The sequence below is a fragment of the Emydura macquarii genome, unplaced genomic scaffold (assembly GCF_026122565.2).
Source record: "Emydura macquarii macquarii isolate MOO-44397 ecotype Brisbane River unplaced genomic scaffold, CSIRO-AGI_Emac_v2 contig_2636, whole genome shotgun sequence".
In the NCBI taxonomy this organism is placed as follows: Eukaryota; Metazoa; Chordata; order Testudines; family Chelidae; genus Emydura; species Emydura macquarii.
The window spans coordinates 4771353-4787188 of NW_027132773.1; the positions used below are offsets into that span (position 1 = coordinate 4771353).

Sequence of the window (15836 nt, forward strand, 5' to 3'; positions counted from 1 at the left end):
GCCCCTTCTCCGCCTTCCCTCCAGAAGAGTCATTCCAAAATCTATGCAGAAACTCTTTGAATATGATTCATAACAGTAATGTAAATGACAAACTGTAAACTATGTACAATTGACTACCATGATTTGAGGACTTCAGTAACTCAGTCATAGGTTAGGGATCTATCACGGGTGAGTGGGTGAGGTTATGTGACCTGCTTTGTGCAGGAGGTCAGACTAGATGATCATGATGGTCCCTTCTGACCTTAAAGTCTATGAATCTATGAACTAGCCTGCAAACTGCAAACATTATGTTGTCCTTTGGCTAATGAAGCCAGCCGAGAGGTGGAGAAGGGTAGTGGAATTATGGGAAACACTGCTAGCAGAAAATAAATTACTGATACAAAATTTCCCATCCTGAAACCCAGCATCTCCTAAAATTCTGATACATATGATTAATAGATTTTAAGGCCAGAAGGGGCTTGAGCTCATCTAGTCTGAGCTCTTGCAGATCTAGGCTTGGCAGAATTTGATTTTTATTTATTTTTTTGTTGTTGCAATTATGACCATATCAACTTTTACTTTTAATTTTTTTCCCATTTTTATTTTTACGGTTGTGAGAAATCAAGGGAGGACATAAGGTTGGGGTTAGGATTAAAGCAGAGCTGCAGGGGGCTCCCTGCATAGACAATGGGGCTGCAGGGGGCTCCCTGCATAGCTGAGGGGCCCAAGACAAGGGAGGCTGTGGTCTTGGCCTGGTGGAGCACAGACCTCCAGCCAGGACTGCAAAGAGGATGATGATTCCCCGGTCATGAGGGGGGGCCCCACACACCGTGGCTATACAGCTCCTGCTTGGGCATGGCCCCTCACTCTTGGTTGGTGAGTGAGTGGAGCTGTGACAGTGGAACTGCAGAAGGCTTTCTGCAGAGATGGTGTCACCCAATCCCAGCAGGTGCAAATTGTGGGGAAGGCTGCAGGCAACTGGCACTCCCAGGTGGGGCTGCAACAGCAAGACTCCCTGCTGCCGCAGGGCTGGTGACACACAAGGTGTGGGAAAGGCTGCAGTCCTGGTGGGCAGAGCAGAGATTCCTAGGTCTAGGGCTGCAAGGAGGAGCTGCCGCCCCTGGTTGCGAGAGAGGCCACCCCGCCGCTGCTGCTTGGCTCTGGCCCAATGGTCTCTGCTGTGCCTTGCCTTCACTGCAACTTTCCTTGCATCTACAGGGATCCAGAGGCACCAGTCCTCCAAGCCTTGCAGGGAGCCTTCTGCAGCTCCACTCTCATGGCCCCGTTCACTCACTTCTGTGACAGCAGGGCTGCAGAGGTGCTCGGTACTGCCAAAGGGCCAGTGACACTCAATCTCTGCAGGTGCATGGGGTGGGACTGGAGGCTGTTCTCAGGCAGCCTGTTATGGATGGAGTCTCCCCCTTCTTCCCCAATCAATTTCAGTGTCAGCTGAAATTGACATTTACCAACATCTATTGATTTAAATTGAATCCTACCCAGCTGCTACCTATCCCAGACCATAGAATTTCCTAGTATTAATTCCTGCTTCAAGTCCAATAGCTGTGTTTGAACTGAAGCATCTCTTCTTAAAAAAAAAATCCAATCTTGATTTAAAAGTTTCCAGGGATGGAGAATTCACCACAACCCTCAGTAAATTGCTCGTGATTAACCACCCTCATTAGAAATAAGACTGCAAATTTTTAACAGTCTGAATTTGTGCAGCTTCACCTTCCAGCCGTTCGTGTGTGTTATACCTCTGTTGGCTAGACTGAAGAGCCTTCTATTATCAAATTTCTGTTCCTCATGTAAGTACTTATAGACTGTGATCAAGTCACCCCTTAACCTTCTTTTTGATAAAATAAACAGATTAAGCTTCAGATTAAGCAGTGGCTTCTATCACTGTAAGGCATATTTTCCAATCCTTTAATCCTTCATATGGGAAGTTGCAAGCAGCAAACATTAACTAGAGCAGGATAAAGAAACAGACAGAAATAGAGAAAGCTGCTCCACTAAGTAAATGCCTGAATGGCACTTTGTTTGTTTTGATCACCACAGGCAGTACCTTCCATTCAAAGAAGGCCTCTGCAGCGGACAGAAAGTCCATCTTATAATATTTAATAAATGTGGTGGTGGACAACCACGTTCTGCCTCAATTGAAGTTCAGCTTTTTCTGCCAATTATCATGCCACACACTAGGTTAGCCTGATGTTTCATATGGCTCTAGAATGCATAATTTAATATTATCTGCCAGGATAATGTGCATGTCTGAAAACCTTGCATTTTGGGTCAAAAAATACAAACAAGATGATGGACCATCTTTGTCCATTCAAGTCTGCCTGAGGTATATCTTCAGTGCTCTGCATACGTCCAGATTATCCCACAGCTTTTCAGTAGGATGCTGTGGATTTGGACAGAACGATGGAAGTATTGCTCTCTGTGAAGCATGGAAAGATCAATTCACATTTGGTAAGAGATTCTAGCACCCTTAGAACCACCTTGCCATTGAGAAACACAATGTGGATCCTGCATGGATAGAGCTGCTGATTGCAAGACCCATCTACTAAACATGAGAGTGACCAAGAAACAGCTTTTGATGGATAGGTAAAATGGTGTGACTATTGTTGCTGATGCCAATGGGTGGGCAGTTAGTACTTTAAGCACCAGTGGTAGGTCCCACTTAGTAAAGGTTGGTCTGACTGCAAATCTAGCTACTCTGACCACTCTGAGAAATCTTCAGACTTGAGGATTGTCAGCTAGAGACCAAGGACCCTGTGTGCAAGACACTGCTTCTGGCTGACACCTTATAAACTACAGTGCTGGGCTGAAGTCCCTTGTCCATACTGTACTGAATAGCTGTGATACCAGTATTCCTGGGGTTTCTGTTCTCTTGCTATCATGTACTGTACTGTTCCCAGATGGAAGAGTAGGCCTTTAGCATTAAAGTTCTTCTGGAGGCCAGTAGAGTCACTTTGGAGGATAATCCAAGGGCAGTTAACGCTTCCGTCAGCTCGAGACTGCCAGGGTCTGAATGGAGGATAACATGTTGGTGAAGGATGTCCTGTCTCACTAGAAGATGCAGTAGAGGTCCCAATGCCACACATACCAGGTCCAAAAACTGTGGTCTCCTCATTCAAATCAGGCCAGAGGCACAGACTGTTTTTGTAATAGTGAGTTTTTAGAAATCTCTGGTTTTACTGTCTGATCCACAGTTCCCTGAAGTCAGGATGGTTCTTGTTGCCTAGGGCGTTTAGGTCATACAGCCAGGTCACTTGCAAAGCAGGTCACGGGTAGAGATACCCAGCAAGTGACTGAGGAAGTTTCAAAATCCCTTCTGAGGATGACTTCCATCTTTCTGTCAGATGTATCCTTGGGAAAGAAAACCCATTCTGATGGTATTAGTGTCTTTTGCTTAATGATGCCACCACAGTCTTGACCTGTTATATTTCTGTGATGGCATTTTTGACTCTTGCACCTTATATCACAGAATTGGGGGAGTCACTGAGCTACAAAAAGGCATACTAAGAACCAATGGCTTGAAGTTAAAGCCAGAAAAAATTCAAGTTGGAAAAAAGTTAAAAATTTGTCTGTGAGGATAATTAACCATTGAAACAAACTAGCAAGGGAAGTAGTGGATTCTCCATCTCTTGAAGCTTTCAGATCAAGACTGGATGCCTTTCTTGAAGATGTATGTGCTTTAGTCAAACAAGTTATTGGGCTCAGTACAGGGTAATTGCATGGAATTCTATGCCCCACGTTATACAGGTCAGACTAGATGATCTAATGGTTCTTCTTCTGACTTTAAAAATCTATGAAATTCAAAATTATGGCACCCATTCAGCAAACCACCTTAATTTTAGGTATGTTTTTATGTCCCACTAAAGTCAACAGGACTCAAGCATGTGCTTCAATGTTTTTCTGAATAAGGGCCTAAAATAGCAACACTAACAGACAATAGATTAAAAAACAAACAAACAAAAAAAAAAACCCCTCAGTATTACAACCCCAGTTAAAAGGAGAGTAATTCTGGTATTCCCTGTACTGCCTGTTGCCACACCTGGTATCACTGTGTGGAAGGAGTTGCATTTCTTTGCTCAACAGTTAGCTCCTAAGCTATCAAATCAACTCATGAAATGGGTTCTTCTGAACAAACCCCAAAAAGAGTTAATTTCTGTTACAAAGAAAGTAAGATTTCTTGTTCCTTGGCTATTTTGATATAGTGAGGGTGTCGTGTTAGCGTAATAAGGAACATAGCATATGGAAAGCGCCAGCAGTTACATTAGGCAGAATAAAAAAAAGTCATAAGGGATATAAATCCTCAAGCAGAGTTCAGAAGGAGTGTATCAGAAGGGCAGAATGTTCCACAATGAGGTTTCTTGCATCTTCCTCTGAAGTTGGCCACTGTCAGAAGCAGGATACTGGGCTAGAAGGACCCCAGCCCTGATCCAGTATGGAACAGAATTTGTGTGTGTTGTTTGTGCTAATTTTCCCTTAAGATGATATGAAATAAGACACCCGCTCATAGCTAATCAAAGGAGGGAATGTGGTTCCACTTTAGTCCCTGAAAAGAAAAAAAGCCGCCTTTAAACAATGTACCATCTTTTCAAGAACACTGTAAGGCATTGAATCTCAGCTGGTGTGGGACACTGCATCGCATTTTTTGACATTGAACTTGTGTTAAAATTTCTCACATGAACAGTACGCTACAAAGGGATAGTAATGTTTCATGTGGAGTGGAGAGAAGGGAGCTCATTCAAAGAGAATGTGTCTTGGTCCAGCACTAATATTTTTTCTTCTTACAAGAAAATGTGCACAAAAAATCTGTCTGAAAAGCATTTTCTTTATTTATTTTCTAGCCTTGCTAAAATGGCTTAGTGCTGTCTAATAACAGCTTGAAATATTCTTGAGATCAAAACAATCAGACAGACTACCATATAACAAACAAAAGTCTGTCAATAACAGATTTCTTGAGTTTTCTGGACTCCTGCTTATATATCAACCTGCCAGTACATGCTAAAACTTGGTTATTCTTAATCAGATGATAAATTTATCAATAGCTGACATGCCTTTCCACCACTCCTGTTGAGGTGTGATAAGTAATGATATGAGTGAAGGGACAGAATGATTTGTCTTGTTTTGTACTATACCTTTATCTGGAAAATTTAAGATCACATCTTACACACTGATGAAGGGCAAAAGAATATAATTTGCTGTAAAAGAAAATATTTTTAGGCTTAGTTGTTGATTTTGTGCTGGCCCTGTAGTAGTGCAATGTCCTGCAGGAGAGCAGGGGGAAAGGATGAGATGGCAGTAGTGCATTGTAAGGAACAGCTAGTCTCTACGCCTGTGGCTTGATGGGCAAAAAGAAGGTGTTTTGTTTTCAAATCAGTTGAGTTAGCTAAGTACAATTTAAAAGCCACATTAAGATGCAAGATAAAACATTTCTTAGCTAGAGAAGAGCCTAGGCATGGCAACATGGTTTCACATGTGTTAATGTGCATCTTAACAGGGCTTTTCAAGCTAACAATTGAGATGATCCAATTGAAAAAACACACCCTTTTTCTGCACAGCAAGATATACCCTACAGGAAGCCTCATTGAGTCTGCCTCAATCAGAAGAATGAAAACCACAATGCAGGTTAAAATCGACTATCCTCAGGATTCCAGTGCTACCTTCAGTGTTTCTCCTTTCCCCAAAAACACTTAATTCTACAAGCTTTTGTTCTTACATTTTGGATCCCCTCTATCATCAATTACTCCACAGTTAGCACAAACTCTACCCCTTGTCACATAACGGTCACACTGTTTTTCTCAGAAATCTCAGCTATACCTTAATAATGATCCTATTTTAGCTCCTATAGCATTCTCTTGTCCCTGACATTAGGTCTTATACAATTGAGACTAGCATCTGGCCAAACAGGCTGGGATGGAGCTTGCCAATGCTACTATTAACCTGGCCAATAGGAGTTATTGCTGTGTAAGCTACCGAAGAATCAATATAGAGCTGAATGCTAATGTAATGTTGCTTAAAAAGTTAGCTCATTCTATTACCTGACATCAGACTTTCCTAAAAACAAAGTCTTTGTTACAATATTCAGACCCAACTACTCAAACTACAAATCTGTTCCTCACAAGGAAATTACAAAGGTCTACTTCAGACAATTAGGAGCTCTGCAACCCAAAGGCTTTTGCTATGTGCAAACCTGAAGCTTAAAATGCAAGCGCAGCTGATATCATGGCCACTTACATTAATCACTTTCACTGGATTTCTTGAGAAATATTTTAGACTATACCTCTATAGCAAGTGACAACACACATTTATTTAGCCAGAACTCAAGTACTACATCTTAAAGGCATTGCGTATGTAACAAACTGATTAGCAAAGCATTCTAATCCATCTATCTAATGATCTGGGCAATCAGAGAATAAGAAGATAAAGAAACTAAACAAACAAACAAACAAACAAAGGCTAGAAAATACATGCAACAAGACAGGGTAAAAAAAGTAATTCCCAGTTGATTAACAAGAGGTGATTCAGACATGTTATTGAAGGATACAAAAACATTAATATTCTCCTAATAGTTTTACAGAAAAGACTACACAAGTGACATTCCAAATTAGAAATGCAGAAAATTTGCTTTTATTATTTCTAAATTATTTCAACAGGTAACTTTGTACAAGGACTCAGATGTAGAGGACTTTGGATTCAGTGTCTCAGATGGTTTATTGGAAAAAGGTGTATATGTTAAAAACATTAGACCAGCTGGACCTGGGGATCTGGGTGGTTTGAAGCCATACGACAGACTTTTACAGGTAACACTATCTGTAATTTATATACTTTATTTTCTAAAAGGTGTATGTAATAAATGTTGTATGGGATTTATATATAAAATGTACACGTGATGGTATATTAGCGTATAATGTTTTTATTTTCACTTGTTTGGAATGACCATATTACCCCTATTTTGTTTATGCCACAATTTAGAAAAGACGTGCAACTTTTAAGGGCTTTAAGTGTGTTTATTGGTACAATATTTTGTATCTCTCTGCCTGTAAAGGATTGTCTCAGTTATCCTGCATCATAGTAGTTAAAGAGAATCAGTCATAAAGCCAGGTGAGAAAATGTAGTACCAATACATTTTTAACCTCTAAAAATGCCTAAGCTAGATTTTCTATAAAGCCAAAATAACTTTTCTCTCCAATCACTTTCAATATAAATATGTTTTATGTATTCATTAGACACATTTCTGGGAAAACTTGCTTAAGACGCCTGAAATGTTAGAAGCACTCTGTTAAATTGATATTAATGAACTTAGTGCAAGTGAGAAATAAGTGATGCTTATTTGATAATCATGACAACATGACATATACTAGAATGAACTGCAATAGGGTAAATACTAATTAGAAAACTCAGTTCTTTCAGTTCTCCTTAAAACCATGGTGTTGTTCTTCAAATGCTTGCTTGTGTCCATTCCACTATAGATGTGTGCATGCCTCTGTGCATGGCTACCGGAACTTTTTTCCCCTTAGCAGATCCCATAGGGCCAGCTATGGCGCCTCCTCGAGTCCTGCGCACATGCCGTGGTATATGAGGTGCTGCCGGCCCTATGCCCCCTCAGTTCCTTCTTTCCGCCCGTGATGGTTACTGGAACTGCCTGCTGCAAGCGCTTAATTCCCCGTATTTTAAACTTTAAACAAGAATTTTTTGGGTTAACTAGTTAGTTATTAATCTAACTGTTGAAGGGGGTAGTTACACTGGAGCATTGTCCATACATCTGCTATGGTTGCGGCACCCATGACGAACCTGGTAGTCGAGGTCGTCGACGTTGGGGCTGGCTCTCTAGAGCAACGGTGCTGCCCAGTGAGAGCCCTCTGGGCAGCCCCAGCAGTGGTCTGTTGACGGTGCCTCAGTGTCCCTTTGGGGATGCAGTACCTAGGGGAGCATCCACCAATGAAAGGTGCCAGAGCTCCAGACGGATGGCCCCAGAGGCAATGGTCACCCCAACGGCTGTATGAAGGCCTAAGGGGTTTCCCGCGGGAGGACGGGACCACGGTCTGTCAACCCCTCAGGGATGCAGTCAGTATCTCAGGTACAAGGAAGGGCCATTTAAGGTGCAGAGTGGTAACCCTCCTGGTCTACAGAGGGGCGCTTAACACAGTGAGGGTCCCGTAGCAAACCCCCTCCGCCGTAGCCTGATGCCTAAATGAGCCGAGTAGAGTATTACACCCCAGCCAAAGGGTTTGAATACTGTTCACCCACCCCACCTCAGGTCCCTGGTGATGGTTGCCGCCAACCCCAAGGATAGGCAGGGCAGCTGGGCTCTACTCCAGCAAATGAAGGCGACTTGAAGCCAGACTTGTTTGGAGAAAACTTTATTCAATAGCACTATCAGCAAGGGGAAAGTGAGCCCTCAATGGGACTCAGGGAGCTGCCTTGCTGAGGCTCTGCCTGGCAGGAGGCACTGAAACCTGTATACCATTGCAGAAGAGGGTACCACAGGAGCTAGAGCATAGAACAGCGCTCCAGACATCCTCAGTTGCCACTAATTCAGTGGGCAGAGCCATACCCCTCGCCATCACCATGCACAATGGTTAGTGGCTGCAATCCCGGGCTGCACCAGAAAGGTCCAGCAGCCCATCTGGGGCCCTCCCTCGGATGAGTCAGCCTTCTCTTTCGTTCGGATAGAGGCGAAGCTGCATGGTCTCAAGGATTCCTAGACCATGCTCTGTTCCCTGGGCTGCTACATGCCACAGACCGTTCGGTGTCAGCTCCCCTTGGGACAGCAGCAGAGGGTCAGCCACGGCCGTCTCGCAACCTGCAGGCAATGGGACAGAGTCAGGGTTCTAAAAGACACCATCCGACCTGAGTGGCTCCTTAGGCCCTCAGTAAGGGTCCTTTCGGTGATAGGGCAATGGGAAAAGGCCCTTGCTGATGGTGCACACAAGGACAGCGTCCTAACCTATACTCCCCTTCAGGTTCATGTGAGCCAGAATGCCTTCAGACCACCACATCCTTGAGATAGTTTGGTGAGCTAGGGTCCCCTTCCTCTCTCTGTGGCAATTCCACATCCAAGAGGTTGAGCTTGCCTCAGCCCTCAACAGTGGGAAAGGTCCCACAGGGCATGGCGAAAGAGCTCCTACTCAAGGTAATTCCTAGTCTGCCCCCCCCCCCCAAAAAAGGTGTGGGGGCGGGGAATTTAAGGACAGTGGCAGTCCTACATCATCTCGCAAATACAGAACAAGGGACTCAAGTCTCGCATGGTCCCTCCAGCTCCAGTATTGGAAACAGGAGCCTGGTGTATGCCGCCCTGGAGGTCAGGGACGCATCTTCAAAGCTTTCTTCACTTTGTAGGGGTTGGCTCCCTCTAACGCTATACAGCTTTACCCCGTGGCCTGTCACTTGGCCCCGAGGGTGTTTACTTAAGGCCTGGTAGCAGTAGTTGCATGCTTGAAGGTGCAAGATTCGCCCACACAGGTCCAGATCCCAAGTCCAGAGCAATGTGAGCGGGTCAGGCGCCACTTGCGGCTGGTGGGGCCTGCTGGTAAACACACAAAAGTTCACATTAGCTCAGGTGCAGACTACAGAATGCATCAGCGTGACCGGTCGCTTTGGGACTAGACCTTCTTGCTGTGAGAAAGTGTCCTTCAAGATGGCCTATCTGCACAAATACCCAAAGACAACAGCCAAATGTTGCCGACAGCTGATAGGTGTAGGCCGCCTGTGACCTATAGGGTGAGGCTAGCTAGCCCGACAACTAGGCCGCTTCATTCACAGCCCCCGGCTACAGTCCGAGCAGCTAGCTTCTGCACAAGGAGATGACCCTGCCTCTCCTCCCCCTCCCCCCCAAAAAAAACAAAAAACCCACAACAGCAGCAAGCCCTAGCCTCCCTAGACTGGTGAACGACTCCTCAGGAATGTGTGATGGGGCGTTCTGTTCATGTTCTGTTCATCAGCTACCCTGATATCGGCCGCCTCGAGCAGCGGCTCACGTGCTGTATCAGCGCTGACCAAGTCATCTGGCCAAGGGAGGAGAGGCATCAGCACACCGATGTAAGACCCGCGAAATGCTCGCAGGGCTTGCGGAATGTTCCTCCGCGTTATCGAGGGCAGGGCGGTGCAGGTGCTGACAGTGCAACGACCATGTACTACATCGACAGGCAGGGGGAGCCCATTCGTCAGCCTTATGAAGGGAAGCTATCAGTCCTTAGGATTAGGCAGTGATCACCTCCTGGGGGTGATGAACGACAAAGCAGACCGCATCAAGGGGTCGCTGTCCCTCACCACGATGGGCAGCTGCACCCACACAGGGCGTCTCTGACCATCTGGCAGGGGGGTTCCCCAAAGGGGAATCTGTCCCTATCGGACTGGAGCACAAGGTGTCCACAGTGCTGCTCTCTCCGTGGTCAAGGGACGGGGGCGATCGCTAACGCCTTCAGTCTGTAGCAGTCAGAGAGCTTCATATTCACTTCCTGCCTTTCCCCTCCTGCATACAGTCCTGCTAAAGACGAGGAGGGGTTAAACAGATGCCATCTCAACTGTCCCAGCTTGGCCATGCCAGCACAGGTTCAGCATATTGCTGGACTTCTCGATCGCCCATCTTGGGAGCCTCCGAGTCAGCGCAATCCCAACTCCCAGGATCACGGTCACCTGCAGTGCCCAGACCTGGACCCTCGACACCTCAGGGAGTGATGGAGCGGAGGCCTAGAGGCAACAAGCAAGCCATTCAGAACAAGTCCAGTGAGCCCTGCTGGATAGCAGGAAGCCCTCCTCGCAGGTCCTGTACTGGGTTAAGTGGAAGTGGCTGTTGCCTGCCGGGAGGAGCCCCAGGATGTTCTGCCCAGCCTCTCGCCAGTGCAGGCGATCCGGGAAACACTTGCCACAGTTAAAGCTCCAGGGTCTGGCTCTGACCTCCCTGAAGGCTCACCTAGCAGCCATATCAGCCTTCCATCAGTTGCTAGGAGAGGGGATTGTGGTTCTCCCATCTGATATTGGTTCGGTCCCGGAAGAGGGTGGGAAGCTCTATCTGTAGGCCCATGACCCAGTGCCTTCCTGGGATCTTGACCTGGTCCTTTCCTGACCCACAGTCCCCTCCACCCCCCAGAACCCATGGCATCATGCCCTCTACTGTGGCCATCCTGGGACAGTTTCCCTCAACAAGGAAGGTCTCCAGGATCAGGGCTCTGACCTTGAAGCTTTCCCCACCCCCCATACTGTAGTCTATGAGATAAGGCTCAGTTGATACTGCACCAGGCCTTCTGGCTCAAGGTGATTACCCACTTTCATTGTGACCACTCAGATATTCTCCCTAGGTTTCCCTGAACCACACGGTTTGGAGGAGAGAGGAAGGCGGTACTCGCTAAAAACTTGAGAGGGGCCTTGGCTTCTACATTAGATGTACGAGGCCATTCCGGATAGTTCTTCGGCGCAGCAGTCTACCGGATGAAAGGTTCACCGGTCTCCGCCCGGCGCATTTTCCTTATGAATAACTTCCTGCATCGTGTTCAGCTACGAGCAGGTGAAGGTGCCGCTTCCGGGCACCACCACAGCTCACTCAACGGAGCTCAAGCTCCATCTACAGCCTTCCTAGCAGAAGTGCCAGGGCAGGGCATCGGCAGAGCAGCTGCCAGGCTGATGGTACATACCTACACGTCCCACCATGCCTCTGTCCAATGGGCGTGGGAAGACATGGGCTTCAGCAAAGCTGGGCTGCAGGCAGCTCATCCCTAACTCTGGCCCACCTCCAAAGTATTGCTTGTTAGTCACCTATAGTGGAATGGACATGAGAAAGCACTCAAAAGAAGAAAACAAGGTTACTTACCAGCAACTGATGTTCTTTGAGATGTGTTGCTCATGTCCACTCCACAACCCACCCCACATCGCCGTTGGCAGAAAGAAGGGACTGAGGGGCGTAGGGCCGGCAGTGCCTCATATACCACGGCATGTGTGCCGGACTCCAGAGGGCGCCGGAGCTGGCCCTATGGGATCTGCTAAGGGAAAAAAGGTTCTGGTAGCTGTGCACTCACCTACAGTGGAATGGAAACGAGCACCACATCTCGAAGAACATCAGTTACTGGTAAGTAACCTTGTTCTGCATTTTCTGTATTTTGAGTACTTTATCTGAGGGCCACTGATGTATTTCCAGTCATATTTTAGATAACATTTGTGTTTCTTAAATATTTGTGTTATGATACTTTCTTTTCTACATCTAAAACGGTACTAAAACTAAACTAACACTTTAACCTTTCAGGTAAATCATGTTCGTACCAGAGATTTTGACTGCTGTCTAGTTGTGCCCCTCATAGCAGAATCTGGCAATAAACTGGAACTGGTGATTAGCAGAAACCCACTGGCCTCTCAGAAGGTGACCTCAGATCAACAAACTTTAGCAGGTGGGGAATGGAATGACCAAAATAACGCCTTCCTTCAACAAACTGGACATATTGCTAATGTGGAGACACGAGACTCTACAAACACAATATAGCAAAAAGTTATTTTAGTGGAACACTCAAAGATGAAAGACAATATATGGTGCTAAATCCCTTTTAAGATTTCTGGGACACAGATATCATGTGGCATTAAAAAAGCACAGGGGGTCTGGCTATCCCTCTCAAGGCTCATGTAACTTCACAATTACTTTAAAAAGTGAGTTGGGTTTTTAATGTGATGGCCACTGTGTAGTGCCATTCCAAACAAAGCCTAATGTCAAAGTAGTCATGGTGATGTTACTTAAAGAAACTGGCTAATGGCCTTTTTTCCCCCCTGGTTAAGTAGCTGAGGAGACCTTTAAAAGAGACTGAATTGCTCCTTCCTGTCTTAACAGCATCATTGGTTTCTGAGTGGAAAAAACAGGATTGATCTCTTTTTCCATAGGTGTCTGGATTTTATTTTTTTAAATACATTTTTAAGCCAGCTGGCTACTGAGTGATGGAATCACGAGGTGGGGTATGCTGCACCAAGATTTTAAATTGACCGTTATAGTAATGTTTTATGAACCATTCTGCTCGCTGTGCTTCAGTTGGAGGGGTTCAGACATCACATTAAGTGCTGTTGAAATGGTTTAGCAAAGAGGCACGTAGGAAGCTGCTGTGTATGGTGGTGAAGTTTACTGCCCAACTGTGGTACAAGTTTATTAGAAGTTATGTTATTCCCTATGCAATGGAAGTTCTAGACAAATATGTCTTGCACCTGTAAGAGTCATTTCAAGCAGAGACATTTTAAGAAGCGGAACACTTCTGATGAAGGATTACTGAATAAAAAAATAAAATTGAAATGAGTAATTTGAATCACATTAAAAGAGGTTTTTTAAAAAACATTTAAGTGGAAATTTTTATATTATATCAACTACTAGTAGCAATGGAGGACTGATGCAAAATCGATTCAAATGAGAATGATCATACAAGGCCATATAAGTCTAACTTTTTATTTACTAAGAAGTTTCTTGAGGGTTACTAGTAGATTTGTGAAGTCTATTTAAAAAGGCATTGTTTTCAGCCTTCTCATATTTACCCTTACAAGTTTTTAGAAATTTGAATTGTAAATACATTTTACAAATACATTACAAATTCTTTCCTACCCCCTCAAAGCAATAAAATACTGCCAGTTGCTTTTTATGCTCACCAGCAGCTGCTTTGAGTTGCTCCAGTATTCAAGTTGTCATTGGTAATTATTGTTATTTGGTGAATATAAAGATACTGAATTTGTATATTAATGATAGAGTCTTCGTATCTAATCAATCATCTTACAATCAGATTGTTTTGGGTCAATATAAATTATTTAGGAAGACTATCCCCCACGCTGTTTTCCTTCACATGAACAAGCTCACCTGCCCTACACACACACACGTGATGTTTTCATTCATGTTTCAGCACTGCCAGAGAAGATCAGTCAATATGAAATTTAAATCTGAATCATGTAAAAACTCAAAGTTCATGAGTCACTTGAATATGTATTTTTATTTGTAACAAATAAGTATTAAACTGTAAAGTATTTTTGTACAAATTTAATACTTTAATAGCATGATATTTATCGTCAATGTATGGATTTTGGGAACTCAAACTTGCAACTATTTGTATGGAAAAAACTATAAAATGGAATAAACAGTGATTTAAAGACACTAACAGCAAGATCGTATTTGCATGTACTGAACAGCAGGAAAAGCAGATTAAATAGCATATTTGCAAAGATGTCACATTTCACTATCTTAATAAAAATCCACATTTAAAAAAAAATCTCTATCACAAGTGTATCGAGAAATACAAGTCTCTTTAGGCAAATATTGGGATTTTTAATAACCTATGATGAAATATGGACTATGACCCCAGTGTGCTAGGCAAATATAAGCCATCCAAATTTCAGTCAAAAATTTAAATAATTTGCACATTTACCCCATCTGGAAACTTCCTGTGCATCAAGCCACGTAATTATCCAGAATATTAAAGGGAATTCATACTTGGCACATGGCCACACTGTTTATGACCAAGCCAAACATTGTGAGTGTTAAGTGAGTTTCATTACTGCAGTTAAAGTGTAGGGACATGAAGTCTAACCTTTCTTGGTGCAAATGGAAAAGCATTGTCATTGAAAGTTACTGGTTACAATCTGTTCAGAGCAAGATTTGACTCAACTTCTTGATCCTGTACCATTGGCAATAGGCTACCCAAACTTCAATGAAGTTACCTAGAGAATATGGGTACAGAATACAAACCCACATTGCAGATAAGTCTTTAGTCAAAACGCATGGCATTAACATGGGTAGGAAATAACTGCCACTAATCAAACAATAATACTTTGTGTTGCATCAACTATTTATATACTATTCAAGCCTGTGGACCAAGAAATTCCCTTCTTCTGAGCAACAATTCTCTAGGAGCTCAAAGCATCTATTAAAAAGTTATTTTTTTCAGCTATGATAAAAAATAACATGGTCAACTTTTTCCTTGAAGACTAACATGTCTACATATCTTTGCTAAACACAAGTTAAATTCTGAATATAAAAAAGTCTATTTTAAAAACATGATGCTCCTTAAAAAATTGCAAAATATTTAAAAAATGAAGACCACTCCTTCATACTTTATTTCTCTGTTCCAAGACCTGATTGTATAACATATTTAAGTGTCCTATTAATTAATGTACTTGATTGTTAAGGTCCAAAAAGCTGCTTGGGAGTTGGGCTCCTCAAAGACAGATTCTGAAGTCTGGTTGTCCCAAGGGGTGAGTCTTCTATATTTACCTGTCAAACAAACAGGAAGAGAGTAATGAGGCCTGGAAATAGCACTTCAAATATAGTAAAATGTTACTATGTATTATTTAAAAAAAAAAAGGTTTTCATTGATGAGGGGGAGTAGTTTAGAAGTGACTTTTGAGAAACATTATACAAGTCGCTAACCCCAAGACAGACTGTCTTGTTAAAAGTTAAATTATCTTTAGTATAATGTATATGCACAAAAGAAATCTTTATAGTTTATATTAATATTGTATTTCTGCACAGCAGGTCAGTCCTACAATTTCTGTTGTTGTTTATAGCCATTAACGCATTTTGAACAAGGCAAAAAGTCACAGCAATCAATAACAGTTTATCAAATATTACTTCTAATATCATAACTGAGTAATTAATAGTTACTGCTAACTAGACTATATGAGATGCTTCATCTTTTCATTCATTCCATATGAGACCTGAGGAAACTTTCCCAACAAAAGATTAATTAAAAGTGATATGTTCCTGCAAAAAGGTTTTGTTTTGATGAAACTGCGTTTTCTGTCAAAAAAGAGGTTTAGTTGAACAACTCTCAATCAGCTCTACGGAGAAGTTTTATTTTAAATACTCTTTAAAGGGTTTCTTACCATGGCTACTTTTGATGGAC

General features: G+C 43.4%; 1 protein-coding gene across 4 annotated transcripts in view; it reads left to right on the forward strand.

Annotated features, from left to right (window-relative positions):
• GRIP1 (glutamate receptor interacting protein 1) overlaps positions 1-13013 on the forward strand; it is a 482567-nt gene extending 469554 nt beyond the window's left edge. For all 4 annotated transcript variants that reach the window (XM_067564076.1, XM_067564078.1, XM_067564077.1 and 1 more), the window contains exons 22-23: positions 6642-6788; positions 12224-13013. In XM_067564076.1, the coding sequence (XP_067420177.1) occupies positions 6642-6788; positions 12224-12457 (381 nt within the window). In that variant the 3' untranslated portion in view covers positions 12458-13013. The remainder of the gene's footprint in view (positions 1-6641; positions 6789-12223) is intronic.
• The last annotated feature ends 2823 nt before the right edge of the window (positions 13014-15836 follow it).